This window comes from Phyllostomus hastatus, unplaced genomic scaffold (assembly GCF_019186645.2).
Source record: "Phyllostomus hastatus isolate PE091 unplaced genomic scaffold, TTU_PhHast_1.1 phas_contig_1, whole genome shotgun sequence".
Lineage (NCBI taxonomy): Eukaryota > Metazoa > Chordata > Mammalia > Chiroptera > Phyllostomidae > Phyllostomus > Phyllostomus hastatus.
Window position 1 is genome coordinate 3,093,614 of NW_025333498.1, and position 15,735 is coordinate 3,109,348.

A 15,735-nucleotide genomic window follows, 5' to 3' on the forward strand; every position below is an offset into this window, starting at 1 on the left:
ATCATGGAGTTTGCTCATATGTGTCAATGCTCCATGGGTACCATATTCAATTAAAATGGGGTCTCCCAGAAATCCAAAAGAGCACAAATAGCCACAAGTGATTTTACGAACATGAGAAAGGTGTACTTTGGCTCATGTTAAAAAATAAATAAAAATAAAAAGAGAGAGAGATTGTAGTGATGTTATCATCAAAACTAGATTACTAGTAACTATTAAAAAATAGAACTCTCAATAGTCATCATCTAACAAATATTTTCTACCATGTAAATTATAAACCTTCATTTCTCTGAAAATGTTTATATAATCATATATACTTTCAAATATCACCAATGTCATACTAATAATGTCTTATATTCATTCACCTTTGGGTGTTAGTGAATTACTTTAAATACACATGAGTTCTAACATAAAGTTCTGTGCATAAATGAACTATGTGGGATCAGTGGAAACTTTTCCAAGATTGTAAGCAAAACTAAAAAATTTTAAAAGGATATAAAGAAAATAAAAACATTAAAATAAAATTAAGGTTTAAATATTTATTGTGGTGTATGATATTTAGATTATTGATGAAATTTAAATATTTTAGATCAAATTCAATCTTTCTTTGAGAGAGTTAAGAAAATTTACAATTAAATATACTTTGGCTTATAGATAAGCTAAAAGCTTCTTGGACAGTACTTTTTTTCTTTCTAAAAAAAGCAGTAAAACTGATACTTGCAAAGCACACTACCTCCTGGTGGGTAAGTATTGCTATGACCATACTGTAATATTTTAGACAATTCTATAGTTTTACAGACATATACTTGCATATTTAATGTGCATGTGACACCAACCTGTAAGACCTCCAGCCACATCGACAGTGTAATTATGGTCTTTCAATGAACTGCACGAGAGAGATAGAGCATGAGAATTCTCCAATTCATTCTTTCCCCAAATGTTAACTAAAGGAAAAATACAGTTGGGCAATTCATTAGTTAATGGCCCACAGGATTTTGTGGATTTCTTCTGCTTTCAGTGTGTGATTCCTATAAATTTCCCTTATTTTCATAACCAAGGGTAGACATAAGAAGTGAGCTCATAAACAGTGTAAAGTAGATCAAGAAAAATATTTCTCAAATGGAAAGCCATAATTCTAACAAGATTTAACAAAGAAAAAAAGTTCGCAAAATTCTAAGAGGACACATGCTACTAAAAGAAAATGCATAATTTTCTTTTTAAAAAAATGGTACTCAATTTTCAGGTTCCACAAAGGATGTTGGTAAAACTTTTATCAACAATATATTCATGTTTTTCATGCATTGGTCAACCAGTTAAATTTGTCATTTAGTTAAATAATTGTTGAGTGGGATAGTTTGGATGGGGGGGGGGCAATGACTACAAGTTTAAATCAGAAACTAAAATGTAAATTTTCTTTTCCTAATGCCTGTAACATTTTAAGTTTGTTACTAGATTACTGCTGCTATTAGCTTGTGCTTCACAATCGTTGTCAGTGTGTCAGGAGAAAAATGAACATTTCTCTAGTGGAAAAATTAAACTCTGCACAAACCTTGAACTAGAGTGTCTGAATTAAGTTGATGATCAAAGAAAATGTACAAACTGTACCAAAAATAATAGATAAGCTGTTTTTGGTTGGGAGTATCTTAAGTTAGGCCTTTCCAATACTTTTCAGGGAATTTGTTTTTTTTTTTTAATTCTCAGTATCTGATGAAAAGAGAGATATTCTGAAAATCTATTTTTCTGTGTGCTATTCTGAAAGACATGAGGTCATAATTCTTTCATTCAAATAAGCTACACACTATGATCTTTTTGGCTGATAGAGAAATTTCAAAGATTAATGAATGTGTGTGTTTATAACCTATAATGTTTTCCAATTTGGACTACTGTTGAAGCACTAAAGTGAACATAGAATTGCCTTCACCTCTTTTAGATAATTTAAAATAAATGTATTCTACCCTTCAAACATATTACAGTAGGCCCTCACATCCTCGTGGGACTGAGACTAGTGGTAGTACTAAACCCTATACATTACTATGCCTTTTCCTACACATACATACCTATGACAGTGTGATTTATAAATTAGGCACAGTAAGAGATTAACAACAATAAATACAAATTATACTCATGTGTTTTCGTTCACACACGAAATATCTTACAGTGCTGTATTAACCTTTCCACTTAAAGGAAGCACCTTATGACTTCTCTTTGTCATCTCTGAATTGCCAACATCACTACCCTTGAACTTTGGGGTCATTATAAAGGAAAATAAGAGTGATTTGGGCACAAGGACTGTGGTACCTCAACATTTGATCTGATAACCAAGACAATACTAAGTGACTGACGGGCAGGGAGCGTGCACGGCATGGAGATGCTGGGCAGAGGGGTGATTCACATCCCAGTGGGATGGAGCAGGTTGGCCTGAGATTTTATCACTCTATTTAGAAAAACACACAATTGAAAAGTAATGAATTGTTTATTTCAGGAATTTTCAATTTCATATTTTTGAATGGATGTTAACTACAGGTAACAGAAGCCATCGGTAAGGCAGGACTGATGGATCGCATTTATTTCTCACAACTGAGTGAAATAGTTATTTTCCTTTTTTAAAAAAATGAGGAAGTTAAGGCCCATAAATACAAATAACTTACCACTGAGTGGTGATCCTAAAGCAAGAACTGAGGTCCTCTGACACCAAATCTATTTTTTTCCAGGACATGATATTTCCAAATAAAAACATCAGTAGCAACTACAAAAGTACATATTTATTGTGGAGAAGTTTTAATGTCAAAAGTAATTCAACTAATTCTTAGGTGATGATATGAGTTTCAGAAGTGGGCTTCAACTTCGTATATCCTACATTCCTATCTACACAGCAAACGGTGTGCTAGTCAATCTGGTAAATCATTTGTGGGTATGAAAATTTAGAAACAGTTGGTGGGTGGATAAATGAACAGATAGGTGGATGGATGGATATAGAGATGGATGAATGGGAAGATGGATGAAAGGAAAATAGAAAGAAAAGGAAAAAAAGGAAGGAAGGATGGAGGGAAGAAAAGAAGGCATATAGTTTTTCATATATTGCACTGGTCAAATAATTATCAATTATCAGATTATAATTTTAAAATACGATGAAAACATATTTTGAGTATTACTTTATTCAAACATTAAATATATTTTTAATTATCTTATTGTTGTTCAATTACAGTTGTCTGCATTTACCCCTTGCCACTCCCCCCCACCCCAGCCAAACCTACCTCCCTCTCTTCCTTCCACCCCCCGCCACTGGTTTTGTCCATGTGTTTTTTTGTCGTTGTTCCTGAAAACCTATTTAATAAACCATGCTTTAGATCTGCAATTTTCCTATGTACTAGGCCTAACCAATTTTCCAGAACTAGTGGCACAAAACAGGGAACATTATTTTGTTCAAGAATTTGCCATTGGACATGGCTTAATGGTATCAGCTCATCTCTGTTCCCTCTGGCATTAGCTGAGGTGAGGCAGGGAACTCAAAGGTTTGGTTCTATACTTAGCTCAGAGTTCTCACTCTTATGTCTGACTGTTGGCTGGGAACTTTGGTCCTTTTCCATGTGGATCTAACTCTGTGGGCTAGTTTGGGCTTCCTCACAGCACAGTTGGCTGGGTTTCAGACAGGCATCCAGAGAGACAGAAAGAGCCGTATCCTGTGATGTATCCTGTGATGACCTAGCCTCTAGTCTTGGGAGTCAGAGAGCTGCTTTCCCCCTAGTCACAAACTGCCCACTCTTAAAACCCTAAAAATGTTTCCACATAAGGAAATGTAGTCACAGAGAAATAGAAGATACCTGTGGAATGATCAAAGGATTGGGACATATGTGGGATTTTTATCTTGTTCTCTTTTGACCAAGAAACATACCATATTTTAAGTCATTGTCCCTAAAACTTTGACAACTAGGAATATAGCAGAATTCACTTAACATCTGTAGAGAACCTTCTACATGCCAGACTGTGTGGAAGGTGTGGACAATAACAAAATATGAGTTATGCATAGTTACGAGGTACCAAAATCTCAGTTAAATAAAATTCTTATTAACCAAGCATGTATAAATCACATGAAAAACTTCCCATATAAATCCTTTGTTAATTTGTAGCAAAATGAATTCCATATATTCTAGAGTATCAAGTCATTGCATCTACCCATGTGGCATGTAGCTGTTTTCTTAAGCAATGTGGGCATTTGGGAACAAAATCATTCTAAAAAACACATATTTGTAAAGTAAATTTAAGATTTTAAAACATCTTACAAAAAATAGAATCACTTTTTCCCTGAGAGGAAGTTTGTACAACACATACATTTATGGGCCTAACCATCTGGGCCTGAGTCTTGTTTTTTCTCTTGCCAGCCAACTATGTAGCCTTTCACAAGTCACTTAACATCTGAATATGTCCCTTCATCTGAAACTGAGCAGTATCATGATTACCACTAAAAACTATTTCAAACAACTTGACATATTTTAATGTAGTAGTTAGCCTATTTTTATACTAGGGTTATACTGTTTTCCTTTATTTTTCTAATTGTAGACATGCATGTTTTAGTGTCAATTTTAGATGGTGGTGACTGCTAGCAAAAATACATATCATGAAAGGCAAATCATTTTTATTTCCTTTTATAAATGAATATTGCAAAGTGTTTTAAAAACACAACTCTGCTAATCCTCCTAAATGCTCCAGTTAGCCATTTCAAATGGGGAAACTGAGCTATAAACTTGTTAAACATTTTATAATATTCAAGAATTATCTTGAGTAATATACACCAAGTCCTACACCAAGGCAGTGAGAGAAGTGGGAGAACCTAGGACCAGGCTTCCACTCCTGAGCCTTAATTGTTACAGGTGTGTCCAACCTGAGGCCTTTGGGCTACATGCATCCCAGGATGACTGTGAATGCAGCCCAACACAAAATGGTCAATTTACATAAAATATTATAGATTTTTTTGTGATTACATGTCACAATGTATTCAATGTGGGGCTCAAGACAACTCTTGTCCTTCCAGTGTGGCCCAGAGATTCCAAAAGATCAGACATTCTTGGTAGAGTATGCTTCCTCTGTGTTACTCATATTGATGAGTGCAAATCATGGTACTGAAGGGCAAAATCCATCTTGTTGATAATCTACAGTTGAATTCTTTTCAGCTCCTTACAAATCTCCCTGTTGGCTTGTGCTTGGAACTTAGTAGCTCTGTTTTTAGCATTGCTCACATTTGGCTTGCTCCATCCCTCAGAAGTGGCATATGAGTATTTTATCCACTTATTTCATATTTTAAGATGCATATCAGCATTATGTACTAGCACTTGACAGAGATAATAAATACCTCCCACACTTCACTCCCAGTCCACTCACTACATCTGAGTAATCTGCAGAAATAGATGACAATGATAAATAGGGAAATTCTTGGAATCAGAGAGAAGAAAATGTGGATGCCAATAATCAACACACAAAGTATTGCAACCAAAATCGGGGACAGAGATTAAAAGATAACCAGTGACAAGAATGCTAGAAACCCAGCATAAAAGCTAAGTAGTCCAGTCATCTGCCCTGATTATGACTCTCTTCTGTCTACTGAAAGGGTACTCAAATCTATTGAGTATAATGTTACCAGCTGTTTACTTCTTTATAGTCTCTCCTCCATGTGCTCAGATATCATTGTAGTGCTAGTGAGTTCTCATAAATCGCCCTTATATTCTCCTGTCTCTGGTCCTGAACATACCACCTTTGTCAAACACCCTATCCAACCACCTGGCCGTGGTTTTAACTATCTATGTGGTGTTGTCTCAGCATTGCTCATGGAAAATTCAGCTCTTCACTGACATTTTTCTATTGCCTTTTTTCTTCAGTAATGATAAAGATGTTCAGTCCTTCAGTTGGTCAGTTTTCAGATATAAGCATATATATTTGGAAAACATATGGAAAGCTGCCACTACACATGTATCACCTGGTCAGAAGTGAATTGCTATTGAATTAAAGATCCTCATGAGCAAAAACTTCCAATCAAAACAGTGTGTTTAAAATATAATCATGTAGATGGACTGAGTCTGGGAGCCAGTAGTGTAACTGTAGAAAGGAATTGTTGTATAGAGGGCTTCCAGAATGTCTAAATTAGAAACTGTTGAAATAAAGAAGATTTCTAAAATATGCCGTATTTTAAATATTTAAATCATAATATAATATTTAAATGAATATTATTTAATATCTAAATCACCTTGCTAGCATTTATGGTGATCATAATATTAGTGTCATGGAATTTGGATTTACTACTGGCAGAAAAATATATCACTGTTAGTAAAACATTATATTTAAATTTTTCATTAATTAATACAAAGTTAGGCTCCTAAAATGACTTCCATTTCACAGAGCATTGGTTTATGCCACTTTAAGTTGTTAGTATGATTAATCCTATATTACATAAAGGCAAAGAGCAAGATGGTCGACTGGGGAGGACAAAGTACAGATATTGTAAGGCAATAGAGTACAATATAAACCTCAGGACAAATCCCTGAGTTGAATTTGACTTATGATAGAACTTTAGGTTTGTTATCGTATATATTAAAACTTTTTCAGCCATCTCACTAGATCATTGGTTTAATACAAAATATTACGCATTTATGACACATTAAGTATCCAAATATTTTAATAAGAAGTAAAAGACAGCAAAGTGTTTTCACATACATGTGTATGTATGATTTGCCTTACTCAGTTTCTGGCATAGGTGAGTATTTATAGCTAATCAACTTTGTCATTGTTTGTGTTATAATTAATCAATGAAGCACATGTGTGGTAGTAATCATGAGATAATCACATCTCTGGCACAGTTAGCAGGTACAGGACTCAGCCAAGTGTCTCTAATGCCTCAGGCTGCGATTATACTATGATGAGTATACCCTGTAGGTTGCCTATTTTCCATTGTAAAATATGTACTTTTTGCAATGACTGTTTTTAAAATGAACTTTTCTCTTTATGAAATATATTGATAGTCATACTTTTGAATAGTCAGTGAAGTTTACATGTAGTTCAGTAGTTGCTGAATTTTTTCCCTGTATTTCTTAGTCTATTTCTCTCTACACTGTATCTACATCATTATCTCATGATATAATGATATAATGAGAATGAAGTAGTAATCCAAATGTCTTATCCAAACATTTAGAAATAAAGATTAAAATTCAACAGAGAAAAAACACGCTAAAGGGTAACTGAATTCTCTGGCATTTCAGTTATACATTTTTGCTGTCCAAACACAGACATTGCCTATTTTTGAATAGCTTTAATATTGTAGCATGTTTTGCTTTTTCCAAAAATAGTATTAAATAATATTGATATATTTGTTGGTATCTCCTTTTAGTATTGCTTCTCTGATCACTTTGTTGGAATTGCCTGATCAATTTAGCTGCTCCCCCCCCCGCATCTGAATTAAATGACCGGTTGGCTGACTTGACATTGCTTTTGTGTTTCTTTAAATGATTCCCCTGCAAGGTCAAGTACTTATTGGTTACAGTGAGGATCACTGAAAAAGAAGACAAAAGCTTTCTATTGTAAATGATTATTTTTGTTCAGGAAGTAAGAGGCCCTCAGACTCCAGTACTAACCATAGGATTATATCTGTGTGCTTCTCAGTGCAACAATGACTACGTGCCTGTGTGTGGCTCCAATGGGGAGAGCTACCAGAATGAGTGTTACCTGCGGCAGGCTGCCTGCAAACAGCAGAGCGAGATCCTTGTGATGTCTGAAGGATCGTGTGCCACAGGTATGTGTGTGATCCTCCTTAAACCTTCTCAATGAATTCTAAATCCAAAAATTATGTCTCTTGCTCTTTCTGTTATCTTGAGATAAATAATTCAGACTATATATTGGCTAGACAAGCCTCTTATTCCTTTGTACAAAGTATGCATTATTTTTATTTTATATCTTTTTGCATTTCAAATCACTTCCCAAAGAAAGAGAAAAATCTACACTAAGGATATTGGTAGATTTTAATACATATGTTATTTAATGAAGTGAAGGCAATTGAATACTATAATTATAAATGTACATTGAGTACCCAGGTGTCAAATGTATACAAACCTGTCTATGCATGAGCACATTTACTTGTTTGTCTGTTTGTTTTGAACAATAGCATTGCCTACTGGAAGGGAGCTTTGCAGATCTGGGTTTGGAAGTTAAGATGTGGCTAACCATAGCAGCTCTACAAAATGATTTTCCTGCCCTTTAGTAGATTGTTTTGAAAGCTGTATTGATGGTAGGCATTACTTCTATGACACCTGTCATTTCTGACCCAGTCAGCCTAAGATTCCACAAAGCTTTGTAGTTAAAGTGTACAAATAATGCTATGAAAAAAGTGAGGAGGAAGACTGACTTTATATGCTCTCTAGCTTTTCAGGTTTTCCTTTTGTGTACAGTGGTGGTCAGAGTGAACAGCATTACAGGAAAGAAGGAAAACAAACAAGAGGAACAGAGCCTAACTTGATGAAGTAGTGCTTTAAAACAAAGCTGAGTTTTCAAATCAGACTTGAGGCATTGAAATCACATATATTAAAGAAATTTTAGTGTCCCATGATAGTTATCCTTAATGGCAAATATGTATCTTTCTGGAATATCGATTCTAAAGAGTTGGATGATATAGACATGTTCAGAAAAATAATGATATTAAACATATCAAAAGTAGAAATATAGAATAGTGCCCAGGTAGGTCTATTTTATTGAAAATTATCTCTTAGATAACAAGTATTTCTATTCTGATGAATTAAGTTAAAAGTTATGTGTGTGCTGGCAAGGGCAAGGTGGTAAATGAGCAAAGAGAAAAGTCCCATTCCCTAAAAGATTACCTTAAGCCTATTGATGACTAGTAATTGATAATGTTCTCAGTTGTACTGGAAACTATCAAAGTTCCTAAGAATTAGGGAAACAGAAAAGCATCATTCCTCATGGACAGTTATGCAGGCTCTCTGCATTTGGTTTTAGGTTTTAAGTAGTTTTTTCACCTACATGATTCTTTGCCTCACAATGCAAATGTCCTTCTGGGAGGGTGATTGGGAGGCAAACTGGACTAGTGCTCCACTTCTTACCTGCCAGAGCAAGCAGATCGTCGCTGTTGACTTGCAACTGAGAAGGAATGAGTGAAAGTCACAGCAACAAGTGAGAGTTCTGGACCATCTTCCTCTGTGGGAAAGGAGGAGGGCTAGCATGCTACTCTCAGAGTAAGGATGGGGGAACTAGAAAGAATGGCAAAGAGCAAACAAATTATGAAAAATCAATGTACCATACCTACCGAACAAAAAGTGAAAAATGAAACTTTAGGACAAATGGGATAGGAAAAAACAAAAACAAAAAGAGCTCTGACTCCCAGAAATGAGGAATGATGTAGGCAAATACCAGAGAGTGCTAAGGAAAGGATTTGCTCATTCAAGATCATGTAGGGTGTCTGTCTCTGACAATAGCCAAATGAGAATCAGTAGACAGTCCTCAAAATAAACAGTCACAAAGTTATGATTATGGCTAACAGCATTTAGTAGCAAAATCTCTCTTGTCAGCCTCAGAGTTCTTGTCAGCAATATGCAGTTGCATTCTTCTGGTTCATTCAAATCTTTCCATTCTAGTCCCTAATGTTTTGGTTATACTATAGAAATAAATACTTAACCAAGTGGAAAATTCAGTCACAATTGAGTAAGCCATCCCTAGGGCATTCACAGACTTAGATTTCTTCAAGATTTAATTAGTAAGCCAGTTTTGTTGCATGCATCTTCCATTGACTTGTAAATCAAAAAGATTTTTGATCTCAATAATGACAGAGGGACTAAAGTAACTTTGATTAACTCAGTGTGACTATGTGTAAATTGGAGTTCTGACTTTTGATCTAAAAGCGATTCTTACTTTTTTCTCCATACATTTGCCATTTATTTTAAATGCTGTTTGGCACTGAGTGGAGGTGGCAATTTGTGACCTCTAGGAATAAAAGACAGTAAAAGATATAACTTTATTACAGGAGTAGGCAAAAATAGGTTTACAATTGTGAGTATGCAAAACACAGAGTCAAAAAAGCTGTTGTATTAATTATATAGACAACTTTAAACCTACTTTGCCTACACCGTATTTCATTGAACTTAAACATCATTTTTCTTTTGTCTAGAAAGTGGGTTTCTATTGGGAAGTCTGGTCAATAGCCTCACTGTCAATTTTATTTCTCTGCCTTATAAGAAATGTATTAACTGGGAGCCCAGATTCAAGTCTAACCACATGACTTCTTTTCTTAGGTATTCCTCTCTCTCTAATAAGTTTTAGTAAGCTATTTATCTCTTGTTTGTCAAGATAACTTATCTCATAGTAGGCAAATCATTAAACCTTTCCATAACTATTTCATAATGATGCCATGAGCTTAAGTGACTTTAAAAAATGTATTCCTCCTTTCTTTTCTAAATACACAATATGTGTCAAATCAAATGCAAATTGTCTTAAGAACCATACTGCATGAATTTTTGGAAACATACATGGGAAATACAAGCCAAAATTCTACTGCTATTTTCTTGATTTTCCCCAGCATTATGCATTTATTAGAAAACCTATAGATGAACAGGCAAGATGTTCATTCAAATTTTTAATTATTATGTTCCAGACACAGTGATAAGGATTTTAAAAATGCTATTGTGTAGTAATCCTCAAAATAGCCCAAATGTAATACACATTATTATAGTCATTCAATAGACTGAATAAGCTTAGTAGGAGGGTTGAATGACATTTCTTATGCCATCCAATGAGTAACGTCCTAAAGATTATAGCTTGAAATCCTTAATCTTTTATGCATTTCTTCATAAATGCATGTACGTATAGGAAGCTGAACAAGCATGGACCTTGAGGTAAAAAAGTTTACCATCTTAGTGACAAGAAAATAAGAAACTATACACATTTAACTAAAACACAGGCAGAATGTATTAGTGCTATACTAGTATAACCTGTTATTAGTCCTTGATTATTATAAGTGATACTGAATTAACTTTCAAATTAATTCAAACCAGTTAAAATTTTAGTTGTGAAGATATATTAAAAGGAGACCTGATACACATTGACTATTCAGGCATTTTCCTCTCCAAAAGTGATAGGGCCGTGACTTATGATTATCAGTTCAGTTAACAAGACTATTCTACTATGAAGATGAATGCATCAACCTTCTTGATCTACTATCATTAAATAGTCAGATCATATGACTAAAATCTTTTTTTCTATACTTACCAGGAAAGGTTTTTTTATTATAAATTGTTTTACCAACTAGCCTGTTTTTAAGGAAAGGATATTGTGGCCCAGAGACACAAGTCTTAGTCACACTAGCAGTTAGTTGAAGACTTGGTATTCTGATTTTATACAGTGTTGGACCCTGTGGATTTAGTTAATATGAGTTTCCACCAAGGCTGACAATTCAAACTACTGCTCTTTCATGGAAGTGCTAAAGCCTAACATAACGAGGGCGGCTATCGGGGAGGCATCTGTTCTTTCACATGTGTCAGCCTTCTGTGGATTTTCTGTGCTATGCCTCTTTCCATGCAGTGCCTCTTAGGACAGTGCCATGCTGACAAACAAGTAGAAGTAATGTTTTATTTTAATTCGGACTAAAACACCAAATGTAAATTTATAGAAGTAGCATTTGATATAGTTCTTAAACTCTGGTTGAGATTTCAATGTTAAGTGAGGGCATATCAGACAGAGAATACTAGTATTAGTCTTTTATTTCCCAGTAGTAACATCAAAAATACATGACCAAATGTACTTTGAATGGAAAGAATAGGGAAGTAGAAAGAAGACAATGTCTACACTTAACAGGTGGAAGCAGATGTAAACTCAATGGTGTTGACTCCAATAACAAAATTGAATGTTTCTGAGAACTGAGTTCTCAGAAATAGACAACTCTGACCAGTTGTAATTATGTAGGAGAGAGAGATGAGAAGAAATGAAGAAAGAAATATGCCTAAGGGATTTTTTTTCTATTGTGAACATCATCCTAGGTATATTCAATTTTAAGCCAAAGGCAAAGTTAACCTCACGCTTCTACTGATTTCAAAAACAAAAGATGCTCTTGGTGTCAGATAGACTCATCCACAACTGTGGTATTTGGAAACATATTAACACTTATATAAAAATATATTTATTTTTAAACTATTTTTATGCATATGTGATTTATCCATAATAAAAATCTTAATTATGACTTTATTTGCTACCTATCGTAGACTGTTTAATGTTTAAATCTCATTGATTACTATAAGCATCTCATTTTCAATTTTTTTGTTACTGGCACCAAATTTGTCATTAAAATAAACATGTGAGACTTTACATAGTGAAGTTTAGGAATTATTTTAAAGCTAGAGAATCCTCTCTTTTATAAAGTTTAAGCATATAAATAATAGAACATTTATTTTATAAGTTATGCTGTAGAAGTTAAATTAAATTGATGTGAATACACATTTTCAGGGTAAATATTCTTAATTTTCTCAATTATATCACTATCTTATTGAAGAAAGTAAACATGAACTAAAAAGAGTCATAAATATTTTTTAAAATGTTTTTCAAGCAAAAACAAAGTTGTTTATTTTTCTCTCCCAGATGCAGGATCCGGATCTGGAGATGGAGGTAGGAGATGTCTTTTTATATATTTAAGGATTTATATTTAGATGTTTTATAGATATTTACTTATATACTTGTCATTGTAGATATCTTAGAGGAATTCACAAGTCACATTTTAGGAAAGGAAAAAACAAAAAACTATTATTCTCTTGGTTAAATAAATGTATATACTATGCAAATTATTTGATATATTTATAAATTATACTTAAGAATTTTGTCTCCAACTAATCTTCATTGTTTATTTGTTTGTGTCTGGATCATCTCTGAAATAGATATGCATGTCAAAACTTTTCAACAAAAGATTTTGAGCACATTTGACAGGGCAAAAATAACTCATGAGGAAACCATTTAAATATCTGTTTTATAGTATTGCTATCGATTACCAGGTATTAATTTAACACATATATAACTATTTTGTAAACAGGGTCTTAATTATTAAATTAAAGATTGACACTAAAGGAGACTGAGCTTATTAAAGGAAAGTAAAAAACTAAACAGAATTTAGACCAATGGCCAGCCAGTGTGGTTCAGTTGGTTGGGCATTATTCAGCAAACCCAAAGGTCGCTGGTTGGATTCCCGGTAAGGGCACGTGCCTGGGTTGCAAGTTCAGTCCCCAGTTGGGGTTCATACAGAAGGCAGCCAATTGATGTTTCTCTCTCACATGTATGTTTCTCTCCTTCTCTTCCCCTCTCTCTAAAATAAAAAAATGAAATAAAAATTAAAAATTAGGAAAAAAACTTAGACCAATGAAAATAAGTTGGTGTCTTTACTTCTTTGATTAAATTAATTTGTATTCATTTTTACTTAAATAAGGTACATATATGTTTTCATTATTTCATTGTGTGTTTTTAAATTACTTTTATTTTTATTGTTGAGTAATTACAGTTGTCCCCATTTCCCCCATTACTCTCACCCTCCCTCCCTACCCCACCCTACCACATTCAATCCTTGCCCCCCTAGTTGTCTTTGTCCATGGGTCCTTTGTACATGTTCCTTAACAACCCTTCCCTTTTTTTCCCCTCTTATCTTCCTCCCTCCTTCCCTCTGGTAACTGTCAGTTTGTTCTTTATTTCCATGTCTCTGGTTTATTTTGCCCACTTGTTTGTTTTTTGATTAGGTTCTACTTGTAGGTGAGATTATATGGTATTTGTCTTTTATTGCCTGGTTTATTTCTCATTGTGTTTAATAAGTGTATAAAATAAGAGAGTCAGAAACTTTTAAAATTTGATCTGATGTACCTACTGATAAGATTTTATTTGTGGTTTGAATCTGCATCATAAATTTCCCAAAATGCTTTTCTAAGTGAAGTCAAATAAAATTTCACCTTTGTGCATATGTTTTTAAAATAATTTCTCTGAAAGTTGCACTAATGAATATTTACTCTTAATGGCATTAACTATTTTTTAAATAAGAGACTGAACAGTTTTATTTTTTATGAATTACTTTAAAAATTTTTTGTATTACTTTGCTCTAAAATACTAATGTATTTAATTTCTTGACTTTTTTACTGTATTACAAGATGCCCAAAAAGCTTAATAACTTGAACCTGAAAACCTAGGTTAGAATGACCCACACAATTCCACTTCACATATCCATTGGGTTGTATATAAAATATATTTGGCTCATTACTTCTTCTATACAGAAGATGGACTTGTCTTTGTATTCTGACAGAGTCCCTTTTTCCAAGGTATCAGAGGATTCAGAATCAGTTTCCTTTGAATTACCCATGAATGATTGAATTACCTGGGATTAGTTAATCTAACAATTCTAGCTAATGATTTTTCTAAATGGTCTCTATAGAATGTATTCTCAATAATGTGTATTTAATTAATAATTGGGGCATCTTTGTGATCACTTTCTATGGTTAATGATTATATTTTTCATTTATTTTAGCAAAAGTTAATATAATTCCCAAGTGAATGTATTGATCTGAAAAATGAAGGGATCAAATTTATTTGCAAAACCCTTATATGTGTGACTGTCATAAATCATTTAACCTCCAAATGATATCATGTTAACCTCCAAATCCAAAGTCACTTTAAAATATATCAATTTTTACTTGTTTAGATTTTTCTTTACTTTTTAGATAAATGACTATTACGTTAGCAATGAAAATTAGATCTGATTATTTAAAAAATAATTTAAGTTTCACTTACTTGCCTAAGAGTGCAACAGTCATTTACCGCATTTGAGGAAACACTTTTACTACAATATAAAAGCAATATAAAGGTTTCTTAAAATTTATATTAACTTGTTAGTATACATTTTATAGGAGGTTTTAAAATCCAACTGTCAATGTATTTATTCAGATGAAAAAATTTGAAAGGCTAATTTTATTTAGGTGAAACATGTTTACTGTGTCTCCAACGTGATCTACACCGTGCATTCATTCACATAAGTAATTTGTAGATTGAAAAGAAACAAATGCTGCATAATAAGCTAAGCTCTCCCCCTGTCAGTGATTGTATTCTCCTTAAGTACTTACGAAAATTCATCAATACAAAGAATAATTTTATATTATTAGTTATGAACCTAAGACACGTTGTTTATGGAATTCTGTTTTCAAAGAAAAATGTTTAGTTAGAAATGTAACTATCTACAGCAAATAAGCTTTTTGAATGGACTAGAAGTTGAAAAAATTCAGCATAAACTATAACTATATATGCATTCTATAGAAAGGTAATGTGTGATAATGTGTGAAATTCAAAAATTTCAGAAAGTAGTTGAAAAGGGTTAGTGTTTCGTGTGTGTGTGTGTGTGTGTGTGTGTATGTAGTGAGAGAAAGAGAGATTTAATGTTGTAAATACAAAAAAAGTGTGTGTGTAGGAGGGATAATAACATCTTATCCACCTACAGACTTCCTTAAGTAACACGTACCACAGTGAGAAAAAGTATGAAAGGAGCCTCCTCCCAAAGTCTATGGGCGTGTGGGTGGTAGAAAGATAATTTTTAACCCCTGCTTTTCTCTCTTCTTTCACAGTCTTCAGTCACAAAGACAAGTCTATGCATATTTTGCATTATTTTCTTTTAAAACTATTTCTGAATTGATTAGACTTTTGATAAATTAGATTTCTAAAAACAAAATATAAGCCCAGTAAAATGAA

At 33.5% G+C, this 15,735-nt stretch overlaps 1 protein-coding gene across 1 annotated transcript in view; it reads left to right on the forward strand.

Moving 5' to 3' along the window:
* Positions 1-15,735, forward strand: part of TMEFF2 (transmembrane protein with EGF like and two follistatin like domains 2) — a 231,058-nt gene that overhangs the window by 3,599 nt on the left and 211,724 nt on the right. The window contains exons 3-4 of the mRNA XM_045861343.1: positions 7,642-7,771; positions 12,610-12,636. Of these exons, the coding sequence (XP_045717299.1) occupies positions 7,642-7,771; positions 12,610-12,636 (157 nt within the window). The remainder of the gene's footprint in view (positions 1-7,641; positions 7,772-12,609; positions 12,637-15,735) is intronic.